This window comes from Gadus chalcogrammus, chromosome 21 (assembly GCF_026213295.1).
Source record: "Gadus chalcogrammus isolate NIFS_2021 chromosome 21, NIFS_Gcha_1.0, whole genome shotgun sequence".
In the NCBI taxonomy this organism is placed as follows: Eukaryota; Metazoa; Chordata; class Actinopteri; order Gadiformes; family Gadidae; genus Gadus; species Gadus chalcogrammus.
In genome coordinates, this window is record NC_079432.1 from 20014143 (window position 1) to 20036102 (window position 21960).

At 43.2% G+C, this 21960-nt stretch overlaps 1 protein-coding gene across 4 annotated transcripts; it reads right to left on the reverse strand.

The window, feature by feature from the left end:
* Positions 1-2244: 2244 nt before the first annotated feature.
* Positions 2245-21530, reverse strand: dnajc5ga (DnaJ (Hsp40) homolog, subfamily C, member 5 gamma a). 4 transcript variants are annotated; one of them, XM_056582054.1, is made up of 7 exons: positions 21235-21530; positions 13502-13640; positions 12990-13203; positions 12476-12632; positions 9786-9949; positions 5930-5957; positions 4811-4877 (listed from the first exon to the last, which is right to left on the reverse strand). In XM_056582054.1, exons 2-5 carry the CDS (start codon positions 13618-13620, stop codon positions 9789-9791), a joined length of 651 nt encoding a protein of 216 aa, XP_056438029.1. In that variant the 5' UTR covers positions 13621-13640; positions 21235-21530; the 3' UTR covers positions 4811-4877; positions 5930-5957; positions 9786-9788. The 4 variants fall into 4 exon arrangements, with proteins under 4 accessions (XP_056438031.1, XP_056438030.1, XP_056438029.1 ...); XM_056582055.1 differs by lacking the exon at positions 5930-5957 and having other exon boundaries at positions 4802-4877; XM_056582058.1 differs by lacking the exon at positions 9786-9949 and having other exon boundaries at positions 4821-4877.
* Positions 21531-21960: the final 430 nt, after the last annotated feature.

The following is a 21960-nucleotide window of genomic DNA, read 5'->3' on the forward strand; positions in this document are numbered from 1 at the left end:
AACACGGCAACTTGTCAACAATGAGGAATACTGGTAAAAATCCAAGTGTTGTATGTCAAATTTAGCGAATAGATTTTGTGTAATCTCGCCTGTTAGCTAACGCTAGCTAGCCAGTGACTTGTGACGTAACTTGTTTTTTGCCATTCAGTCAAAACATCAGTTCGAGTTAATTAAGCAATTTGCGTAATTTTCGATGTGTCATTCATTTTTTTTTGAGTTATCATAACAACGTCAGTTTTGGTGGAGCGAGCTAGCCAGTTTAATTAGATATGATTTAACTAATCAAGAGCTATGCATGCATGACTTAGACCTTCTAAGATTGTTGTTTGCCAGCCATCAGCAGGCGATTGGGAAGATGACGTGCAGGTATGTGCAGTGTTGTACAGTCTGCTACTGTCAATGCCTGATAAGTGTGAGAGCGCCGAAATTGCTTAGATGCCATGCCGAGAGCGGTATTGCAGACATATAGAGATGTAGAACATTATAGCTCGCAACATATTGAGAGCTGTGAACTTAGTTCAAACTTTTGAATAATGAACTATGAACTGAACTCGTTCATTTTAAAATGTGTGAACTATGAACTGAACTAGTCAAGTGAACTTTCCCAAAACGGGGCATGTGTCCATAAACCGTCTCACAGGGGGGCGTGGTCGGAGCGTAGTTCAGCAGGGCACAGGCTTGCCATTTCCTCCGTGGATTTTATTCTTGAATTAATGTTTGTTCATCGTTGCGATCGTTGTTGTGTTTATGTGAAAGAAATGCAGTTACAGGGCAATACAGTTTTTCAAGGTTGCAATTCAGTTTTCGTGGGGAATTAACAAACTTTTTTTTTTTTTTGCGGAGGGGGGGGGGGGGGGGGCGCCAGGAGTGAAGCTCGCCTAGAGCGCCAAATGTGCTGGGGCCGCCCCTGTCTACGGTTGTTCTTCGCATCAACCAGTCTATGACGGTATTGAAGAGTGTGAAAAAGAGCTTTCTTCACGCACATTGTTGTTGTTAAAAAGCATCTCTTTACTTAAAACACAGCACAACTGCCGAGTCACTTGCACAACTCCAGCCCCTCCAGTCTAAAACTCTGGCCCTCTTAAAGAGCACCATGGGTGTGGCTCAATTAGCCTATGAGCCACAGCTGCGGACTATCACGGCTAACCAGCCAGACAGGAGCATGTGAATCTTTTAAAACATGTTTAAAAACAGTGAAGATGCCATTCACATCTTAACAAAGAGTAATGCGCACTTCACGCATCCTTGCCTCACTCCAGTCTTGGCTTCAAATGTGTGGTTGCTGATTCCTACTTGGCATGTGAAGTTGGTGTGAAAACCCTTTTATGATGAGGATTTCTTATGGAATCCCATACAAACGTAGAATGTGCCATAAACTGTCCCTGTGGATGCTGTTAAATGCTTTCTCAGTCTTTAAAAATTGATATATATATAGTTGTCTTTGCCATTCTGTGCACTGCTCTATGATGTTGCGCAGAGTGATAATCTGGTCGGCACACCCTCCTCCTTTCCTAAACCCTGCTTGTTCTCTTCTGAGCTGCTTGTCTATTGAATCTAAAATTCTTTTTTTGCTAGTATTTCACTTGGAATTGACAACTGTGCCAGTTGTCACAGTTTTTAGGGAACCTTTCTTGGGGATCTTTAAGATTAGAAACTTTGACCAATCGTTTTGTATCCTTTTCCCCTTCCATATGGATGTGAAGAGTCTGCGTTCTCAGCAGCCAGTCAGTTTCATTTCTGTTGGGTGTAGGCCTCCGCGCTTTGTCACCAATCAGCACAGGACAGGATATCGAGATGTAGTCGTGCTGTAGGGATGGGTTGCAGTACGGTGGTCTGGGCGTCTCATCACTGCTTTTTGCAGATGATATGGTCCTGTTGAAATCATCTGCCTGTGACCTTCAGCACTCACTGGATCGGCTCCCAGAAATGAACTGTGATGTAATGATTTAGCACAATCATAGAAAGGTACTGAATAATTTCGATGATTTAGTACAGTACAAGTGTGACATATTGTACCTTCATCTCTGATAACCTTTCAATGTAGGCCTACATGCTTAATCTCTGATGAGACCCTGAAAACATAGTACAAGCATTGTGACAGAAGGTCATTCAAGCACAAATGTAAGTTGTACATTCAGAGAAATTCTGTGTCAGGGTAGTTGTACTTTTACTTTAAAGTATTTCTTCAAATACTGTTAACTCTGAACTATGCACTGACACGCAAACAAGACGACGTGCACGTAATCAAAAACAAAGCATGGACATTTCCTTAGAAAATCTCCCTTTTATTTGACCGGTTTTCATGATATAAATGCATTGACATAATGTCCACCAGGAGCTGTACTGACCAAAGCAAGAAATAGAACGACCAGACGGTCTCAGTGTGTTCGAGCCGTTGACCTCTTGGTTCCCAACACTATATTCCTCCACACCATTGAAGTGCGTCTCCCTACTTCCTTGCACATTCACTCATTCAACAAACTCAAAAAAAAAACGACCAAAAAATTATATAAATTGAGAATTCAGACAATTTATATCGTTATTTTCATGCTTTTCATTGGCAAAGGGGTATGAAAGTGATTGATCTTGGAGAGATGATAAATCCCCCCCCAACCCCCGTTTATCTTCATTGGACATAAATACACGAGAAGAAAACATCAACACCACCTCTATTGACAAGGATTTGGAAAGATCTTGTTTTAATACATCTATGCACTCTTAAACTATTTACAATTATCAAACAATTATAAAAAAATCATGACAGAAGTTTAGCAATATGGTCATATTTCATGTGAATGAAATATAATTAATTCTTTACTTTGATTTCATTATCAAAAAACTAAACAATACCGACTACAGCATGTCAATGTCTGTGGATGATGAGGTGATGAGGTCATTACAGTAGACTTGAAAGTTTAGCTTTTGATGGGAAATTCTTGTAGCTCATTTGAATTCTTTGTTGACCAATTAGGCTAATGTAGACATGAAATTAGATCGCATACAGCACTGGCTGATTCACCACAGGGAAACAGGGGGTAGGAAGCAGAACTACATCAATGGATCAACTTAGTGGGCTGTATTGTGTGTATGCTCATTGAACAAGCCTCCCATATGCAAATTATGCTTAAATCCATCTGCTACAGCAGGACAAACATCACTCAGCTGGCTCCTAGCCCTTTGAGTGTGATGTGTTGTATACGTCACTAAGCTTTGGTGACTGTGTTTATGGGTGACCAAACCATGGGAATGAATTAGGTGTCAAATAAAATCCCAACAGACGGACGTTGCATTATAAAAGGACACCTATAGCCGAACACCTGGCCCCAACACACTGAAGAAAGGTTCTGCAGCAGCTAGGCTAAAACTGATGGACGAGGCAACATCAGTACATTATGGAGAAGGACTAGCCACTAGTCATTACTGATGAAAGTTAAGGGAAAAATAGAGGGACCACATACACCATACTCTGAGTGGCCTTCAGAGTTCATCTTACAATTGGAAAAAAGATAGACATACAAGTACCGTACCATTATTGATTTCAATTAGTTTACGTCATTGTGGGACATTTTAAAATGGCCACAAAGTCCCTCTTCCAGAGCTTCAAATCTCTATTTCTCAGAGGTGTGACAGATAAATAATGCCTTACATTTCAACCATTGGTCATCTTAACCTGCAACACAGACAAGCTACACTAAAAAAGAAGACCTAGACATGGAAGAATAACAGTTTACAACACTACCATGCCTCCTGTGGCCAAAAATTATATCATTAAGACAAGAAATTATAATCGCATCTCAGTTGACCTAAGTGCATAGACCTGATAGCCTAAAAAATAAATCAATAATCCTGCAAGTAGCATCATGGAGATCTACTTCTTCCAGGGAGCATCGCAGGGCAGAGGCTTTGGTGGGAGGGAAAGACATTTACAGGGTCATTATTAGAGGAGTAAAGGTTTAAAATCAAACATGCACTGATCCTGTTAAAACCCTAGTGTAAAGTGTGTACAGAATCTTTATATTCATGTTTTGTTTTGTGTACCCACAGGTTTCATTAGTACTGACGATAATTACTGGAAGAGTTGAGGCCGTTTCTCGGGTATATTTAGTGTATTTTCTTTACTGAAAGATGGCACAGGTTAGACATTTTGGGGCTGGTGTTAATGTTTGTTGCAGTGTGGTTCTTGGGGAGAGGTAATACCTTGTATGCATGTGTATGTGAGTAGGGATCATGAAAAGGAGTCCCATGCTTTCAGGTGGCATGCATTTAGGGAAGTCACACATGCACAAATAGGTGAGCCTCCTCTCCTCGTGTCCCCTTCTGGCTCAGAGTTTGGACAATGATTGGGCGTCACACACAGTGCACACACTGGAAAGCCCCCTGGTAGACGGTGTGGTCCCCCGCAGCCTTACACCGTCCTGCTGTTGAGCCCGTGGGGTAACCAGGAAGGACCAAGGTACAGGTGGGAGGGGGGGGGGTGAAGATAGATGACCTCTGAGTAACCCCAGCTGGATCCGTGTCTCATCTCATCTCATGCTGCTAGGCTAGGGAACTGAACTCAAGCAGGTGGCTCAAGACTTCTTAAAAAAAGAATAATCCACTTGTCTGAACACCGCTCAGACCCATCAAAACATCAACTCGTCTGGTTTCAGCCAACCTAAAGAAACAACGGGGATATCGACAGTAGACTGTTTATCAAAACTAAAAGAAGGAAGGGCTAAGCACCCCGTGGACGAGCTCCACCGAGGGGGTTCTGCAGCCGGGGCTCAGGGATCAGGTCTTGGGTGTGGTGGCAGCAGGGTGGCTGGCGTTGGGCCTGGGGGGCTCGCCGCCTCTTTGGGTGGTGGGAGGCGGCTGGATCACGATGGGGGCTCGCGCACCTGAGGGCAGGGAGAAGAGCCGATGAGAAGGAGACGCATGGATTTAGAAACAGGGGTGGATCAACCAGTTCTTCAGAACACACCTCAAAGTAATACCTCATGGGTTGAAACATGGATGAGGAACATTTTTAGTTTAGTGTGGGCAGCCCCAGTGCCAGTGTTGTGCCCAGCAACGTCCCTCCAGAGGAGACGGGAGCCATTATTGAGAACCCATCTAGAAGTAATGACGTCCTAAACCTTTTGAGCAGAATCATCAATATTAAATGTTTTTACACCGCCAGATATGGCAAGGTCCGTGCGTTTAGACTGACCGGGGTAATACACCAGCTTGATTTCGCACCCCAATTTACCCTCTCGGACCCTACACACATTGGCGGTTTCATTTTCATCCCAATGCAGCTTCGCGGTTCCAGGGGTGGGACTTTGGTAGAGGTGTTGCTGCGCTGTCTCTACAACAGAGACAACGCAGCGATCTCAACAGGAGTAGTTCTATCTGGAAGGACGGTGAAATTCACCAGACTCTGACCATAATGGGAGAGAAGGTGATGCAATTGCATTTAAAGAAGATGTTGAAGGATAATGTTATCTACGAGAAAGACAGAGGAGCTTTCCTTACAAGGCTTTTGTCGGGATAAAAAACATGTGGTCAGCAAAATAAATATGTTGCCGTTTTTGCAATTGTAAATAGTAGCCTACACTGAGATGTCGTCTACTCAATCATGCATGTAGTGACTTGAATAAAAAATATATAAAAACATTTGGAGTATGCAAATTATTCTGAAGCCTACTCCAATGAACCAAGAGAGCCGGCTCCGTGACAACGGGGGATTTTACCCCCTCGGTTTTACACAGGCAAGACATTGAAATTGCAGGGTGTGCCAAGCCACGACCGTACCGGCTTGGCAGTGTAAAAATGCATATTGATGACTACAATTTAATTGGCAACAATAAGGAAATGGAAGAACCTAAACATAATGAAAATATGATGTAATATGAGTATAAGGTGGCAAACATTTGTGCACTATGGATAATGAAGAACCACAGAAGCCTACCTGCCCTGGCCAGCAGGCGCTCATCTTCCTGTTGGCCGGAGGGAGAGCGGTATCAAAAAGACACACAAACACAGGACTGTGAGCACATTCAGCTCCAGCTGGGCATGCACTGATACAGCTTTATCCCTGCCGTTCACTATCAGCGCAAGGCAGAATACTGATCCAATACCTAATTTACTGAGCAACGTACGATAGCATCTTGGGTTGAAGATTAACATATTGATGTCTCATCATTTTTTCAAAAGAAATAATGATGCGAGACCAGTACTCGTCATCAGGGGGACCAATAACAGTACGGATGCTTTGCCACTCCAATGTCCCAGTTCTTGTCCCCACTTAATGGCTCACATACTTTACATCCACATGCAAGGTCGGAGCAACAAGGCAAATGGCTCTGAAACGGGTGCAGAATATAAAGTAATGCAGCATCAATTTGAGTGCTACTGTACACATTTGGAATAATTAAACCAAAGAAAAAAGCCTTTTGTTGAGCGCAATGAAAATAGCCAACAACACCCCCCCCCCCTCCCCGGGGGGGTCTAGGACTCTGGGGCTGTACGGTGGTCTAGGACTCTGGGGCTGTACGGTGGTCTAGGACTCTGGGGCTGTACGGTGGTCTAGGACTCTGGGGCTGTACGGTGGTCTAGGACTCTGGGGCTGTACGGTGGTCTAGGACTCTGGGGCTGTACGGTGGTCTAGGACTCTGGGGCTGTACGGTGGTCTAGGACTCTGGGGCTGTACAGTACTTTAGCTATAATCTAGCTGCTTAACAAAAACGCTGATGAATGAGTGACAACAAACAGATATCTGACCCAGCGGTTTGACCCAGAAAGAAATGGGTTATTATTCACCTTCAAAGCTCTAGTTTGGGGAAAACTATGTGTATTGTTTCACTCCATCAACAGCTGTGGATTTTTTATGATTTTATTAATCGTTTTAAAGCCACTTGATGGACCTTTGTGAGATGGACATCACAAATGATTTTAAACACAAACCAAATCAGCCCCTCATAACAACAGATAATAACCTCCAAGCTATTCCTCGACTACGCGGCAACATGGTTGAACAAACTGCCAGTTGACTTAAGCATTTTCGAAATTAAGTCAAAATGTGAGCCACTGTAACTCCAATTTGACAAGTAAGGGATGGCTCTTTCACCCTGTCTGGTCGCAACAAGTAACCTTTCCTCGTTTTAAAGTCTTAACGATTATCTATTTTTCTATCAAGAGTACATTTTAAAGAATGGTTTCTTCTAAATTGAATTACACCTATTTTTTAACTCAATCCAAGGACATACATTTATTTTATGGAGTAATAAGGGATTTCTGTGATACAAGCATTACAGTTTTCTTTCATAAACGCTTGAATTGCAAAGCAACAAAGATCAGCATGGAATCACAATCGCTGAGATAGGACAGGGATGGGATGAATTCCATCGCATGGCAGTCAGAGTGGCACTAAAGACCAGTTGACAAATGGCAGAACAGATGGTTGGCAGCGGCCAGTGGACCACAGAGGAAGCAGGCTGCATGTCATCACTCCCAGGCTACCTGCACCTCCTCCACCAGGCTGAAGGTCAACACTACCAGGTTCCCTGCGCTTCTTCCACCAATATGGCCCTGACCTAATCCTCTCTCTGCTACATTCACTGCCACGCTTCTTCTTAAAGTACCTGGAACTACTTTTCAAAGAACTAATGCCCCTTTGCCTACAACAGTACCAGCTCAACACGCCCCGGCTTTTTTTGCATTTCGATCACCAAAATGAGGTACCTGGTACCTTTTTAGTCTCACCTCCGTCGAGGTTCCAAGAGAGCTCAGGGTTTCCCCCAGCACTATCTTGTTAAGGCGGCCGCCTTAACAAGACTAGGGCCCCGCCTTGACTACCAATGTATTGAAAAAAAAAAAAAAAAAAAAAAAAAGTTGGGAAAAAAAAAAAAAAAAAAAAAATTAAATTACAGCAGGGCGCTGTAACTGTTCTTTGCACAGCCACGCAGAATTGCATGCACTGATGCCTCTTGTCAGCTGTGCCGCAAATAAGATCCAAAAAAGGAACTGTAAATAGTTGAATTTGCATACAAAAGTTAAGTGTATTGTCCATTATTTGTATTTAATTTGCACTTTTCTTTAATTTTATTTTGTAGTGTCTGCATGTTTGCACAACATTTGTACCTACTGTTGTTTATTTATATGGAAATAAACAGTCGTTTATTTCATTCATGCGTACTGGCATCTTTGAGCAAAATACCCCCAAAATTTTTCGCCGCGGCGCTTTAAGCCGCGCCAACAACACCACCGACTGCTTACCACCTTGACTGAGACATTTACTGGGGGAAACACTGCAAGAGAGCTGATATGATACTTTTGTGTGACGTTAAAAGGCCGCTGGCCACTGATTGGCCAAAGTGACGCCACTGGACGAATAATGATGAACGCGACATCCGAGCCTGACACCCGGCATCTTTAAATACTAGCATCAGCGTTCAGTCAACAACAGTGATTGATAACTGAACATGGCCGGATCAGCACGCAAGAACACGCCGTGGACTGTGACAAAGGTGGAGACGCTGTGACCCTGCCTGTATATGTGTCGCGTATGTGTCGCAGTTTCGCGCATGTGTGCTATGAAGAGTCCGACCCGCCCACGTTGAAGAGGTACTTTCTAGATGGAAACACGATGTGCCTGGAACCAAACCAAGTCGTGGCGAGTTGCGCTGGTACTGTCGGAGGAAAAGGGGCACAAAGGGTTCCTTCAGCCTGGCAAATACTACTAGTTATATGAATGTAGTTTACTACTATGGATGCAAAAAGTACTGTGAGTGATTTACTGCATATTGAAGTGAACAAAAAAAAAAAGAACCCGACTAATCAAAAATGTCCATCTTTGTAAACCCCACTCTCAAATTTCCTGTACTTTGGAAATTTGCTACCAGAAGCAGGGAGGTAAAATGATTTTTGGGGGTAAAATAATGTCCCCGGAACTTGATTAAGACACTGACACAAGTTCCTCCACAGGTTACTAGTACCTAGGGAAAGTACCGGAGTCGCATTGCAACTCCCTCAATATTGCAACACGAGATAAAACTAAATGTGGGCCAGCATGTTATGGTTTGGGGTTCAAGTGTCCTCCACCGGATGTGGACAGACAGAGCAGAATTCATACAGCTGCCTCTGTAGGGCGGACCCTAGCACAAAGACAACCCTGGCTCTTCTGGCTGAACAAAAAACAGGTATTGCGGAAGCAAAGAATGGTGATACACACATGTATAGATCACTTCCCTCATCCCTACCTTTTAAACGTACTTGCTAAATTGGCTACATGGATCGTTTGATCAGCATAGCGTTCAAGGCTGGTTATTCAAAGAAGTAATCCTTTAAAAGTAGTTTCCGCAAAAAAGCACGCCACCATTCCAGTTTGCCGATCTACTGTAGTGTGAGTAGGTAAGAGGCTGTGTTTGTGCAGCATAGTGTACATTGTGTATGATACAGTACGAGTTTCCGTTATTGTGCGTCTCATAGGCTTCTTTTGTCTGGTCAGGGAGAGGAACAGTTTCCTTGGTATAGGAACACGATAGCAGAAGGAAATTCTAGGATCCAAATCATTATGTCATTATGTAAGCAGATGCCATTGCTCATTAACAAACACACCAATACAAACACATGATGCAACTTGCAAACGGTACAACATGAATGATGTGGTGCCTCACATGCCACATCCAACAAGGCCAAACAGGGAGCGAGGAAAGGCCAGGCAAAAGAAGGAGGACTGAGCGGTGTAATGCGGGATGCAAGATGGTCTTTAGGCGGCAACAGAAAGCACAGACAGATGAAACACAGAACGACGAGGTGTCTCTCACGAGTCATTTGGACTGCGGCAGCGTCTCGCTGGGGTTCTCTGCCCCCGCCGGGCTGGTGGGCGACGAGAGAGGGGGCATGGGCAGAGGATGGACAGGGGGGGCCTGGCTGTCTGGGTCTTCTGAACTGGGACTAGTCGGGGGCTGGACTATGATTACGGTGTTCCCTGTTGGGGGGGGGGGGGTCAGAACACCAGAAACAGTGAACCCTTGTTCCCACATAGGCGCTCTCCATGAATGACTGGTGGGCAACAACAAGAATCCTTCCTCTCCGTCGTCGTGAGTCATTTTGGTTCCATCTCAATTGATTTGAGAAATGATCCTGCATTACCAGAAGGGTTCTGTTTACACTAGGAAGCGTAGGAGATGTGAAATAGACGTGGTAGAGAAAAGGCCAATAAGCAACCAGAAGGCATCCATCTGTCTCCTCACCATTTTAAAATTGTACCTACAGTGTTTTCCATACATAGACCAATGTTTGGCGCAGCGCCACAGAATCAACAGAGTGCCACAAATTGATTCAGTTGTTTTTTTTCCCCACACAATTTTGAAATATATAATCTTACATATTTTAATGATATAAATATCATTCCGTTCATTCATCTCAGCATAGCACTCTTCTTCCCGTCAATCTCACACACACACACACACACACACACACACACACACACACACACACACACACACACACACATAAATGACACGCACACGCCCAACGTTTTCAACCAACCCAAACGCAACTCAAGGATTAATATTTAAAAAAATGAACCCGACCTGCTTATTTGACATCCCTGAGTCATGTGCATTAAAACAACGTATTAAAATGTTGATGCATAGAAGTTTAATGTGATTAACCTGCATTATTGCATAGCCTATTCCGCTTCAGCATTCATGCAAAAGTTAATAATAGCTTGACAATCACAATAAATAAGGATTATTTTAAGAAACGTAAGGGTGGACACTCAACATTATTCAAATTTAAACTTTTGTTCACTAGGTCAACAAATAGCCTAGGCTTAACATAGGCTACATATTCGAAATAAAACTGACCTAAATCAGATCGATAGTTACCCGTTCCAAGAAAAAATAAAGAAAGTTGTCTCTACGTTGGCACCTGGTAAGCTCATGCTTCATCTTTGCGCAAGTCATTCAGCCAATGATGTTTTTGTCTTTTATATGATATAGACGACTATAAATTACAAAAGTGTATTCCGCATCTTTATTTTTAGCCGACCCGACCTTCATTCAAAAATAATTTGGTGACTCGCAACCGCTCAATTTGGATAAAAACGTGTATCACTGATACATGCACACGCACTGACACCTGATTTGCTTGCTCCTCCTCTCCACGTGCAATGCTTGAGACCTATCAAAGGAAAACCCGAAGCAGGTTGATATTGGTTGAGGTAGGTCTTGAGTTCAGTATAACAATTCAGGTAAAGAATACCTCAATTATGGTGAGTAATTCTCAACATGAAACTTAAAAGACAGGGGCCGTATTCACAAATAATCTAAGGGATAAAATTAGCTCATAAGTAGCTCGTTAGCTCATAAGAGAAACTCCTCAAAATAATGGGCGTGTCAGCCTTAAATTTAGGACTCCTAATTTATTTTAGACCTAAAAGTAGCAACTAAGTCTAGGAGAGCTTAAAAGCCCTCGAGAGGACTCTTAACTCAGACTCTTAACCTATTCACAAAGAATATTCTGCAACACTTACATATTTTGGATTTATTTTTGCAATGCCATTTGCAATGCAGTGTGTTTTAAATTATGGTTAAAACACACGGGGGCAATGTTACAAATGTACCTTTAATCATCGTTAATTATTTAATATATAAATAAATCACTTAAACCATCATTATTAGTTTCATGTATTAATAGTAACACATCACTTTAATCATCATTATTTATTTCAAATAATAGGAATAAATAACTAATAATAGTGATCATTATTTAAACAGTAGCACTCTATTTCAAGTAAAAAAATAATATAACTACTCTAACTTATGATTACTATCTATAATTTATTGTAAGATGATCTATTGTATTAAGTTTATAATCAGGTCAGTAGCAGTTGGTCCAGGGAACAGGTGGTTTTTGCTCACGTCTTTGTCTTGGCTTTCATAGATCATGATAGGAGGACTTGAGCGGCGGTATGGGATGATATCTAAAGGGTTGGAAATATGCTCATTGGATAATAGTTTGGGGGCTGCTTTTAATTACCTCCTTGATGTAATGCAATTTAAGTATTCTTATTGTTTGCCTCCAAAATAATGTCCAGGTATTTGTATGAGCAAACTAATTCTACTGCCCTGCCCTGTAATGTATGGAGTCGGGGCAAGGAATGAAACCAGGCAGGGTTCTGGCATTTTTTTTTATAGTTGTCTTCGCTTAAAGAACTCGCTTTAAGCAATTCAAAGAATTAAGATTGAGCTGAATAATTTCAAATGCTTCTTGTAGCTTTAAAATGGTCTCAGCAGGTGACAATAGATAAGCATACAGGTGTATATTAACACGCTGCCCGCTGCACACACCCTGATGACCGACCCCACCGACCGCAGTGGAACCGTGACCCTCGGTGCCAGCCAGCGCCAGGGGGGGGACACATTGCTACCTGGTCTGGGAACACTGCAACAGCCACTTCAGCTGCCGTTTGCTCTAGGTCATCTTTCACACACACAAACATCCGTACCTCCGTCCTGCTCAGCTTTGATCTGGGCCTCAAGGTCTTCGGGGTCGACATACTGGTAGTTCCCGTCGTCTTCTGGCGGCTTGCATTTCCCACAGCAGAAACAACAGCAGCAGCAGCAGCAGCAACACGAGAACACTGTGCAGCACAGCACCAGACTCTGAACACACACACACACACACACACACACACACACACACCTTTATATTCCATCACAAAAACTCAAATTATTCTACCAATATAATAAGTTTCCTTCCATCATCTTTGGTTTGTCGATAAAGTTCATCAGAAATAAATGGATATCAACCGTTTTGAATGTGAAATTAAATAACTTTTAAATAAATACAAATCAATAACAAATATTTTAAGCATTAAAATCGCATTCACTTTTAAAATATTCAATATAGCCACATTCAACCAAAGCCAAATTAATCAACTAATATCTGGTCTCCTTCCACAACCTTTGTGAGAGAAGAAACGTCGGACCTTGAAATAGAGAGACAGAGTTTGTTCTGACCTTGAACCACCATTTGGACATGAGGAAGTAGTACTTGACACTGTCCTCTCCAAACTGCTCGGAGACGTACAGCCCCATGGAGCCGTATTCATCGTAGATCTTCCGCTTAGTGTCGTCGTTCAGGATGGAGTTGGCGTTGTTGATCTCCTTGAACTTGTCTGCTGCCTCGGGGTTGTCCGGGTTCTTGTCCGGGTGGTACTTCAATGCTAGCTTCCTGTGTGTTGACAAGTATGATTGTGAAGGACAAGGTGTGTGTGTGTGTGTGTGTGTGTGTGTGTGTTTGTCTCCTTGACATCAAGCACTATTCTGAATGTTTGAAATGTTGACCTACTCACTACTTAGGGAGATTAATTTTTGGGGTGGCAAGTCAGGACAAACAAAGAATGAATGGTTATCTTTCCTACGTAACATTGTTCACCAAGATGTTATCTCATGAACATCCAACCTAGCGAAGGAATCTGGAACCCAGCTATGAGGACGTCTTCAATTACAGACCTCGAGATGAGGTTTACCTGTAGGCCTTCTTGATGTCCTCCAGAGAAGCTCCTTTCTCAAGGCCCAGCACCTTGTACAGACTCTCCCCGGCCGTAGACATCTTCCTCTGGGGACGGCTGGCATTCGGCTCTGCCATGGTTCTCCTCTGCCTTCACCCTGTGTTGGCCATTCATACAGTAGACGTTACAACTAAAAACACTAAGGAAATAGGCACTATTTGAAATGTATAAACAGTAAGTTTTACTGTAGCTATTCCAAGCCTGACACATTTATTTTTGAGATAAATGCAGAGATCCCCCAGAGAGTGACATTATATTCTTACATGCACTACTCGCCAGAGCATTAGCTCCAAAAACCAACCTCACACATCTTCCAGATGATGCATGAATTTAATTACATGTGTAGGCAATCTTTTGTAATAAACAGTTAATAAGGCAAATTCCAAAAAGGAGATTTTAAACACAATCTTAATTTACAAGCAGCTGATACAGCACGATTTTGTTCCCATTAACCATTGAAGAAATGGTTATTTGGAGAATGTATCATTTTTTCTTTCATGTGTATAGACTCCTTTAGGACCTTCAAAGGCGCTAAATAAATTGTATTATTGTTTTATTATTATTATTTATTTATTTATTATTGTTATTATTATTAGTACTGTCCGCATGCTTATTACCATTCCAAAACGACCAGCTTCCGTGGTTATAGTCTGCCTCCCAATCTAGCGAACTATCATTCCATAGTTCATAATGCCGCAATGTTAGGTGCCTCATTAAAAATGTACCGTTATCTTATTCAATTGTTGACGTTTATTAATTCACAAAAATAGACTTTCTTTCTGACGATAAAGTTAGGACAAATCCTGAAACATAGAATTCTGAAGAAAAAAACGGATTTGGGGAAGAAATTAAGGGAATTTGGATTTCTTTTTTATACGGCTCTATGTCAATGGAGAAGCGCCATAGCTAACTTCTCTAGCTACAAAAAACTGTACTTTAAACTAACAAGCCCCCTTTACCTAAACCTCTCAACCAAAAATCTAGAAAATGGGTTTTAAATCCAGGAGAAACACTGGCTCTTTCAGTTGACAAGCTAACCTTATGGGTGCCGGACGTCTCGCTAGCATTTTGCATAAGCAAACGAGCGACATGATTCGGCCTATCAGACGCACGAGTGGACGGATGGCAAAGTCATGACCCGCCCTACTCTGCCTCTCATTGGCTAGTACTCGATGCCTTGGATGAAATTTAGAACCCCCCCCCCCCCCACCCTACAATGGATTTATTTAGCAGATCTACAGAATTCACGTGGATTCCCTATTTGTGGTAAAATCTGTGAGTCTGCTGAGAGGTGACGAGTTTGGAGCCCTGTACCATGGTGCTTCCATGTTTATGGATACTACTAGCGCGGCAGTAGGAACGTAATGTCAATACAAATTGAATAGTCACTCTCTGTGAACATTATTCTGAGTCACGTTAAATCCATTTTCCCCGACAATGGTAATCGTGTCGATGACTCCCATACAGAGTTGTTGAGAGAATAGCTTTAAATGGCACTGCTCCCATATTCCCACGCAACTTAACCACGTCAAACTACCTTTCTTTATTGTATTCATTGGCCAATCAATCCCATTGACACCTAGATGCAATACAATAGTATACCTTTAAACTATACAAATTAATTATAATATAAAATGCATATATATTTATTGCCGAATTTATTTATTTCAGGATATATTTTAAGCGTTGCATATTTCATAAGCATATTTATTTATTTAATATTGACTTAAATGGCATTCCATAACCCTCCCCCAAGTTGGATCGATGACTGATCTATGGCACCAAGCAAGGTATTGACTGCTGAACATGAAGGCCCTTCCCGAGTGTGGAGCACAATACCGATGTCCCGGTCTCTGGCTAAAGAAGATTACATTTTGATGATCTTGCAGATTACCTGTCATCTGTTTCAGAGCGCCAATGGCCAGCCCTAATCACCCGGCTAAACAGCTCTACGAACAACAGGACATTTGGGAGAAATATACCAGGGAGCGACATGGAGTGGAATTGACAATTATATTGTCAATGGAATTGACAATATCATTTCTTTCCTTAGGAAAGAAAATGATATGCAATTTGACGGGCATCCGTGGCATCCTGGTGAAGGAGTTGGACTGGTAACCGGAAGGTGGCCAGTTCGAATCCCGAACCTCCACGGATGAGGTGCCCTTGAGCAAGGCACCTGAAACCCCCACCTGCTCCCCGGTGACAAAAGGTCTTCATGATCATCCTTGAATCACTGCTGCACTGTCATATCTTTATGCAGAAGTATATTCTGCATGGGAAAGGGGAGGATATCCGGTGCTAGATAAACAAAGTCCCTTGGCAAGAGAGTTCTTCAACCACTTTAAAGATAAACCAGCTCCACCCCATACACCCTGGAAATAAATAAGTATCAGGATGAATGGGGTTCTCCTAACAGACATTAGGTATGAGAGCAGCTAATTCATCATTGAGTCCATAGATGGTGAACTAATACTGCCCTCCCTCAAGATTGCTCACCAGCCACCTCAACTACTGCCAGTTGCTAACTAGATTCAACTTGCTCCTAACCAGCACTGACAATGCTTTCCTGTCCATCATGGATGCAGAGGTCTATAGGTAATATCTGGGTGGCACCTTTACCATTCTGCTCTCCTAGATGACGCCTTCCGAGCAACTGGAAGCTTTGAAACATCTCCGCTCACTACGGAGAACGCGAGAAAACCAACCTTCGGTGCGTAACACCCGCAATAGCAGGGCTCCAGACTTACTTTTTTCACTAGGAGCACTGTGGCCCCAAACAGAAAATTTTAGGGGCACACCCCGTAAATCAACATGCCAATGTGATTTTCTCCTTCTTTTCACTGTATTACTAATAAATATGTAGTAATACATAGGCCCATCTCTACTACCACAATTTTTCTTTTATTGAAGAAAAAGTCTTCAATAAAAGGTTAGATATATTTAAAGTGCCAACTACTCGCTGAAAGTCAATATGGTTTTCATTCAGACAGATCAACAACACTTGCATTAATAGAATCAATAGAGGAAATCACAAATGACATAGATTAACAATATGCAATGGGATTTATTGATTTAAAAAACGCATTTGATACTATTAATCATTATAGATTAATTCCTAAACTGGAAAAGTATGGCATCAGGGGAGTGGTTCTAGCCTGGGACAAAAGTTATTTAAATAGGAGGCGTCAGTTTGTGAAGTTGGGGGATTGCTCTTCTTTATGTTTGGACATTGCCTGTGGTGTCCCTCAGGGGTCAGTGTTGGGGCCTAAACAGTTTATTCCATATATCAATGATATATGCAAAGTGTCTAAGATACTGAAATTAGTCCTTTTTGCTGAGGATACAAATATTTTAAAGCAACTGCAGGATGACATTATGAAGAAAATGAGAAAATAAAAAATATGGTTTGATTATAATAAATTATCCTTGAACTTGTCGGGTGGGTATTATCCGTCTATTATTCCGTCTGCGGAATGAAACCTCAGTGGGGGTTTCATTCCGTCTGTGCACGGCACCTTCTCAACAATAATCAATAATCTTCCTCCCACTCAGGGTGAAAATGGTCACCCTGATGGTGACCATTTTCACTCAGCGATGCCGACGTTTACGAGTGCGTAACTACTGTTGACGGCTTTCAACTGCTGTTGACAGCGCATGCGCTACCACACGTATATGTCCCACGCAAATTTTATTTCATTTAAAAAAAGAATTCTTCTTCACCCCTCGCGGTCGACTTGGGATCTGTCGGCGGTCTACTGGTAGACCGCGATCGACTGGTTGGGCACCCCTGCTTTAGGGTCTATAGCATATAACCGCGTTTTCTGATTACAGTTTAGTGAATCAGTAAGCTGACAACATCCTAATTAACACCGCAACTGCAAATGAATCACACAGAGATAACTATGGCAACCGGTCAAACTAATTTTATTTGTGCGATCATTCTGCTTGCGCATCCGGCGTGTTGATAAAAAAAATAATCCCCTATAGTGCGACTGCGGCGCACTTTAAAAAAAAATAAAAAAATCTTTAATTAATAAAAAAAAACGGTTAGCCATGTACACGAAAAAAAAGGGGTTGTGTAACCATTTACAATTTTTTGTAATCATTCACACCCCTGATTGATACATCGATGTGATTGATTAATGTTCAGGGCCAGGGGAGGCCCAGAATATACACGAGTATATTGCGCGTTCCCAGAGTGATTCGCTGAGCAAATTCAAATTGTACTCTCGCGAGAACTCTGGATTTCCAGGGTATTATCGGCTCCAAATATCGGCAAAAAAAAAAAAATCGGTATCGGCGTATGGGTTACCGGCTAAAGGCCCATTCACACCCTACGGTATATACGGACACGGACCGTTTCGGCCGGTCCCGGAGGTGTTTCGTCCGTCAATGGGTCCGTTGCCTCTGAGCTTACGAATCCGGAGTGCTCCGGGAGAAACAGAGCAATACCACCGGAAAACGAGGCGGCAGTATCAAGTCAGACCATTCGTGAAAATAGATAGAGTAGTCTAATATCTGATATGCATATATATTAGGGATGGGCACGAGTAGTAAATTCCAAACTCGAGTGATCAAAGGAATTCCTCGAGGATCAATCGAGTACTCATTTAATCAAATCTATTTTTAGAATGCAACGCATCTGCAGCAGGAATAGGCCTGATGATGAACGGCAATATTTCCAACCAAACATGTAATGCTTATTCTCCATCAAAACAGTCAGTTATCAGAGTATTCATTAATTATTTTTGCAAACGTTCAAAACACATTTTCCATGCAAAAATAAATATGCGTCTCACAATTTAAATCACGTCGAACCAAGGCCTGTAACTACGTCTTCTACGTCATCTACGTCTTGCGGCGGTGAAAATAGCCGACACACTTGGTTGCTGCGGGTTTGCTTTCCCGAACTCACCGTTGTGTTTCAGGAGCATATGTTGCCGCATAGTACTTTCTGGTAGCTCGATTTCGCTTGGCATATTTTACATTTCAACTTATGATCTCCTATTTTTTTAAAGTATTTCAATTCTTCGCTGCGCTTTGCTTTAACTGCCATCTCTTAACTTTTTTAATTCTGGCGTGCCTGCACACGGAACGGAACGCGCCACACAGAAATGGATACATTTCATTTGCTTTGTGCCCACGGCATGCGTTAGTGACGCAGACAGAAAATTGATACATTTGCTTCAGAAAACTTTGTTTGTGTGTATATGCAAACTCGAGTTTGCCTGTCCACCAACCGAGTTCATTTGTAACGAGGAGTACTCGAGTAATCGATTCCTCCCTCCCATCTCTAATATATATATATTGTATTTAACGTTTTATACTATATACCTGACCTTTTTATTTTATTGTTCCCCTGCTTTGGCAATGAGTTGTAACTGGTCATTTAACAACATTTTGAGGAGATAATGCGGGTTGGTGAGGGGTGTCACATGCCACCGCCGCCTAGGCCTACACTTTTTGCACTTTTTTTGCCTATTTCGGATGACACAAAGCAAAATCATCTCTACTCATGTTTGCGATTGTCAATGCCGTTAATTTGTGAAACGACAGTCACTGCCCTCTAGAGGATTTATTGCGTAACATCCATAACGCTGAAACCAGACGGAGGTATGAAGGGTAGTTCCGGAGGCAATGTTTGGGCCGGACAAAAGTAGCAAGCTCCCAGGGAATATTCCATAAACTTAAAAGAGCGGCATTAGGATTTAAGGGGGAAATTTAATTTCAAAAGGCTCAGCAACAGAACAACTATGAGAGGTTTCAATATATCGATTTGTGGGATGAGGCTATACGGTTTGAATGTGGAGTTAAAGCAATGTCCAGACATTAACCAGTTTAAACAGATGGTGTTCCAGCGGTACAGGAGGAAGCTGTGTTTTGACCTGTTGTCTGGGTGGAGATCCCCAGATGATTGTTGGGCTGATCATCTGGGGTGGGGCGTTTGCTTCAGTGGCATGATGCCACACCCATGATAGAGTGAGGTGGTGATGTTGCTGTGTGTATTATGTGCATGTGAGGATTAATTCATGTGTATTTGTGCGTATGTACTCAGTGTTTCCCCTAGGATGGAGTTGCAGCAGCGGAGGTGAAATGTTATGTTTTTCGCGCGCAAATTTCTCTGTGTGCTCGCAAAGCGCACCCTGCCGGGAGGTTTCTATGTGTCTGCGGGCAACATACATACAGTACATTTGTGCACAGTAATGAGCAGGGGAAATAAGGAGAGATTGAACATATTACAAGTATAATCTTTAAAACCATTATTTACATTTATTTAACCAAAAATATTTTATATCAAAAACCACCCTATACATTAAAATCCCATAACCCAAATACTCCAACAATCGAAAATGTCTGTGCCTCAAACCAATGCATATAGGGGAAACACTGGTACTTATGTGAATATGTGTATGTAAACTATGGACAGAAACAAGTACAGGCGCACAGAACCTCTGAGTGTAGGAAGCCAAGGCGGGCCCCAGGGCCACTGAGGGCCTGGGGGCCACGGAGAGCCGAGGCGGGCCTGAAGGCCAGGAGAGCCGAGGGGGGCCTGGGGGCCAGGAGAAGGGTCCCAGGGCCTGGGGGCCACGGAGAGCCGAGGCGGGCCTGGGGGCCACGGAGAGCCGAGGCGGGCCTGGGGGCCAGGAGAAGGGCCCCAGGGCCTTGGTGCGGTGGAGAGTCGAGGCCCCAGTAGGATACATTTTGCGTGTAGCAAACATTTATTGTAGCGAATTTATGTTTGATAATACAAGACAAATTGACCTTAGTCAGTACAAACACACATCACGCGCAAATTGAAAACGATTATTTTTTACGGGCCCCTTTATGCCGGCCCCTTTATCCCCCCCCCCCCCTCCTCTCTCTCTCTCGGGGTCGCGGGCAGGTAGATCCTTCTGCAATACACGGATGACACTTTGTAGTCTAAATAAACAAATGCCTCTCAATGGAATACATGGCTATGTGACAGGAGCAGTGACTGCATTGTGCATCAGCCGTCAGTAAGGAAACATGAGATGTTGTCCATGTTTCTGCTCCACCAGAGCAGAGTGGTGGCTTTCTGCTTCTGGGGCCCATTCGCCTGAGGATTGACGAAAATGTGCGTCTTAGGATGAACCCTTGAGCATGAAGTCCAGCTCTGAATGAAAATAAATGCAGCATTCATTAGTACTGAGCATCACAATGCTACGTCCTTGTGAAGACGTAATCCTTTCCTAATCTCTGCACTGGGAGGATTGCATTCCTTTCTTTGCCCTCGTTACCCACAGGCACACCTTATTGCACTTTATATGAAGGGTTTTATGTGCCCCGAGGAGCTGTGGATGAAGGACTGTCGGACCTAGGGCATGGTACCCCGTTTCATTCTGGCATGGTGAGCAGCCACTGGTTTGTGAGGCACTGGTCTGGAGGCGGTAGTCTGGACACCGATGGACAGAACGGATTTGACCGCATTTCGTATTTCAAAAGGAGCTGACATGATGCTCACTCATGTGTACCTTGCTTTGAGATCCATGGCCGAGCAACCCAGTTGGAAGTGGTCCAGAGCGGAGCGACACCACTGGTCACTGACGCTCTGAGATCTACCGCTAAGCTAACCCAGATCCACCGCTAAGCTAGCGCGGTAGCCGTTAGCTCGTCTCATGTTATCCACACAAACATCTAATGTTCATCCCAACGTGTCGTCAGCTCACCTTCTGAGTAGAGCCGGTATAACGCTGCGTTCCGCGGGGTCTTGGTGTTCAGACGGGCCTCCGCGTCCACATGAAGAGCAGTCTGCCGCCTCCTGTAGCCGGCTCCGGTAGCTCCGTGGCGCGGTGACTGGCGGCGGAGCTCACCCCCTTAGATAGGTCAGATATTCTCTCCGTGTACGCGCTCAGCCCCCTGATTGGTCAGATATTCTCTCCGTTTACGCCGTGTCGCGGGGTCTGACTGGTACCGTTATCTGACGGAGCTCAGTCCTCTGATTGGCTAGATCATCTGGCCGCGGAGCTTAGCCCTCTGATTGGTCAGATGATCTGGCCGCGGAGGTCAGCCCTCTGATTGGTCAGATGATCTGGCCGCGGAGCTCAGCCCTCTGACTGGTCAGATGATCTGGCCTCGGAGGTCAGCCCTCTGATTGGTCATATATTCTCTCCAGGAAACGACAGAGGCACCTTGATAATAAACCCACCTGGGACTTTACTTAACTTTAAGCATTGTGCCTAAACAAGAATTAAGCCGGTAAATTAACCAGTACCGGTACACACCAGAACACTGCCCTGCTGGTCATTTGACCTAAACAATGGGTTTCATTGAAGCTGAAACAACAATGGTGGAAGGCAATATAAATAATTACCAGTATAAATAATATGTCGCCATCTAGAGGTCAGAGATTGAGTGGATGAGCAGGGGATGGGTTCATTTTCTTTACTAACAAA

Bases quoted from the DNA above. Each gene is read 5' to 3' on its own strand.
- dnajc5ga (XM_056582055.1), bottom strand. From the start codon at position 13,620: ATGGCAGAGCCGAATGCCAGCCGTCCCCAGAGGAAGATGTCTACGGCC. The intron at 12,633-12,989 runs GTCAGAACAAAC...GTGTGTGTTCAG, and splicing joins TGTCCAAATGGTGGTTCAAG to AGTCTGGTGCTGTGCTGCAC. The intron at 9,950-12,475 runs GTACGGATGTTT...CCCCCCCAACAG, and splicing joins CAAAGCTGAGCAGGACGGAG to GGAACACCGTAATCATAGTC.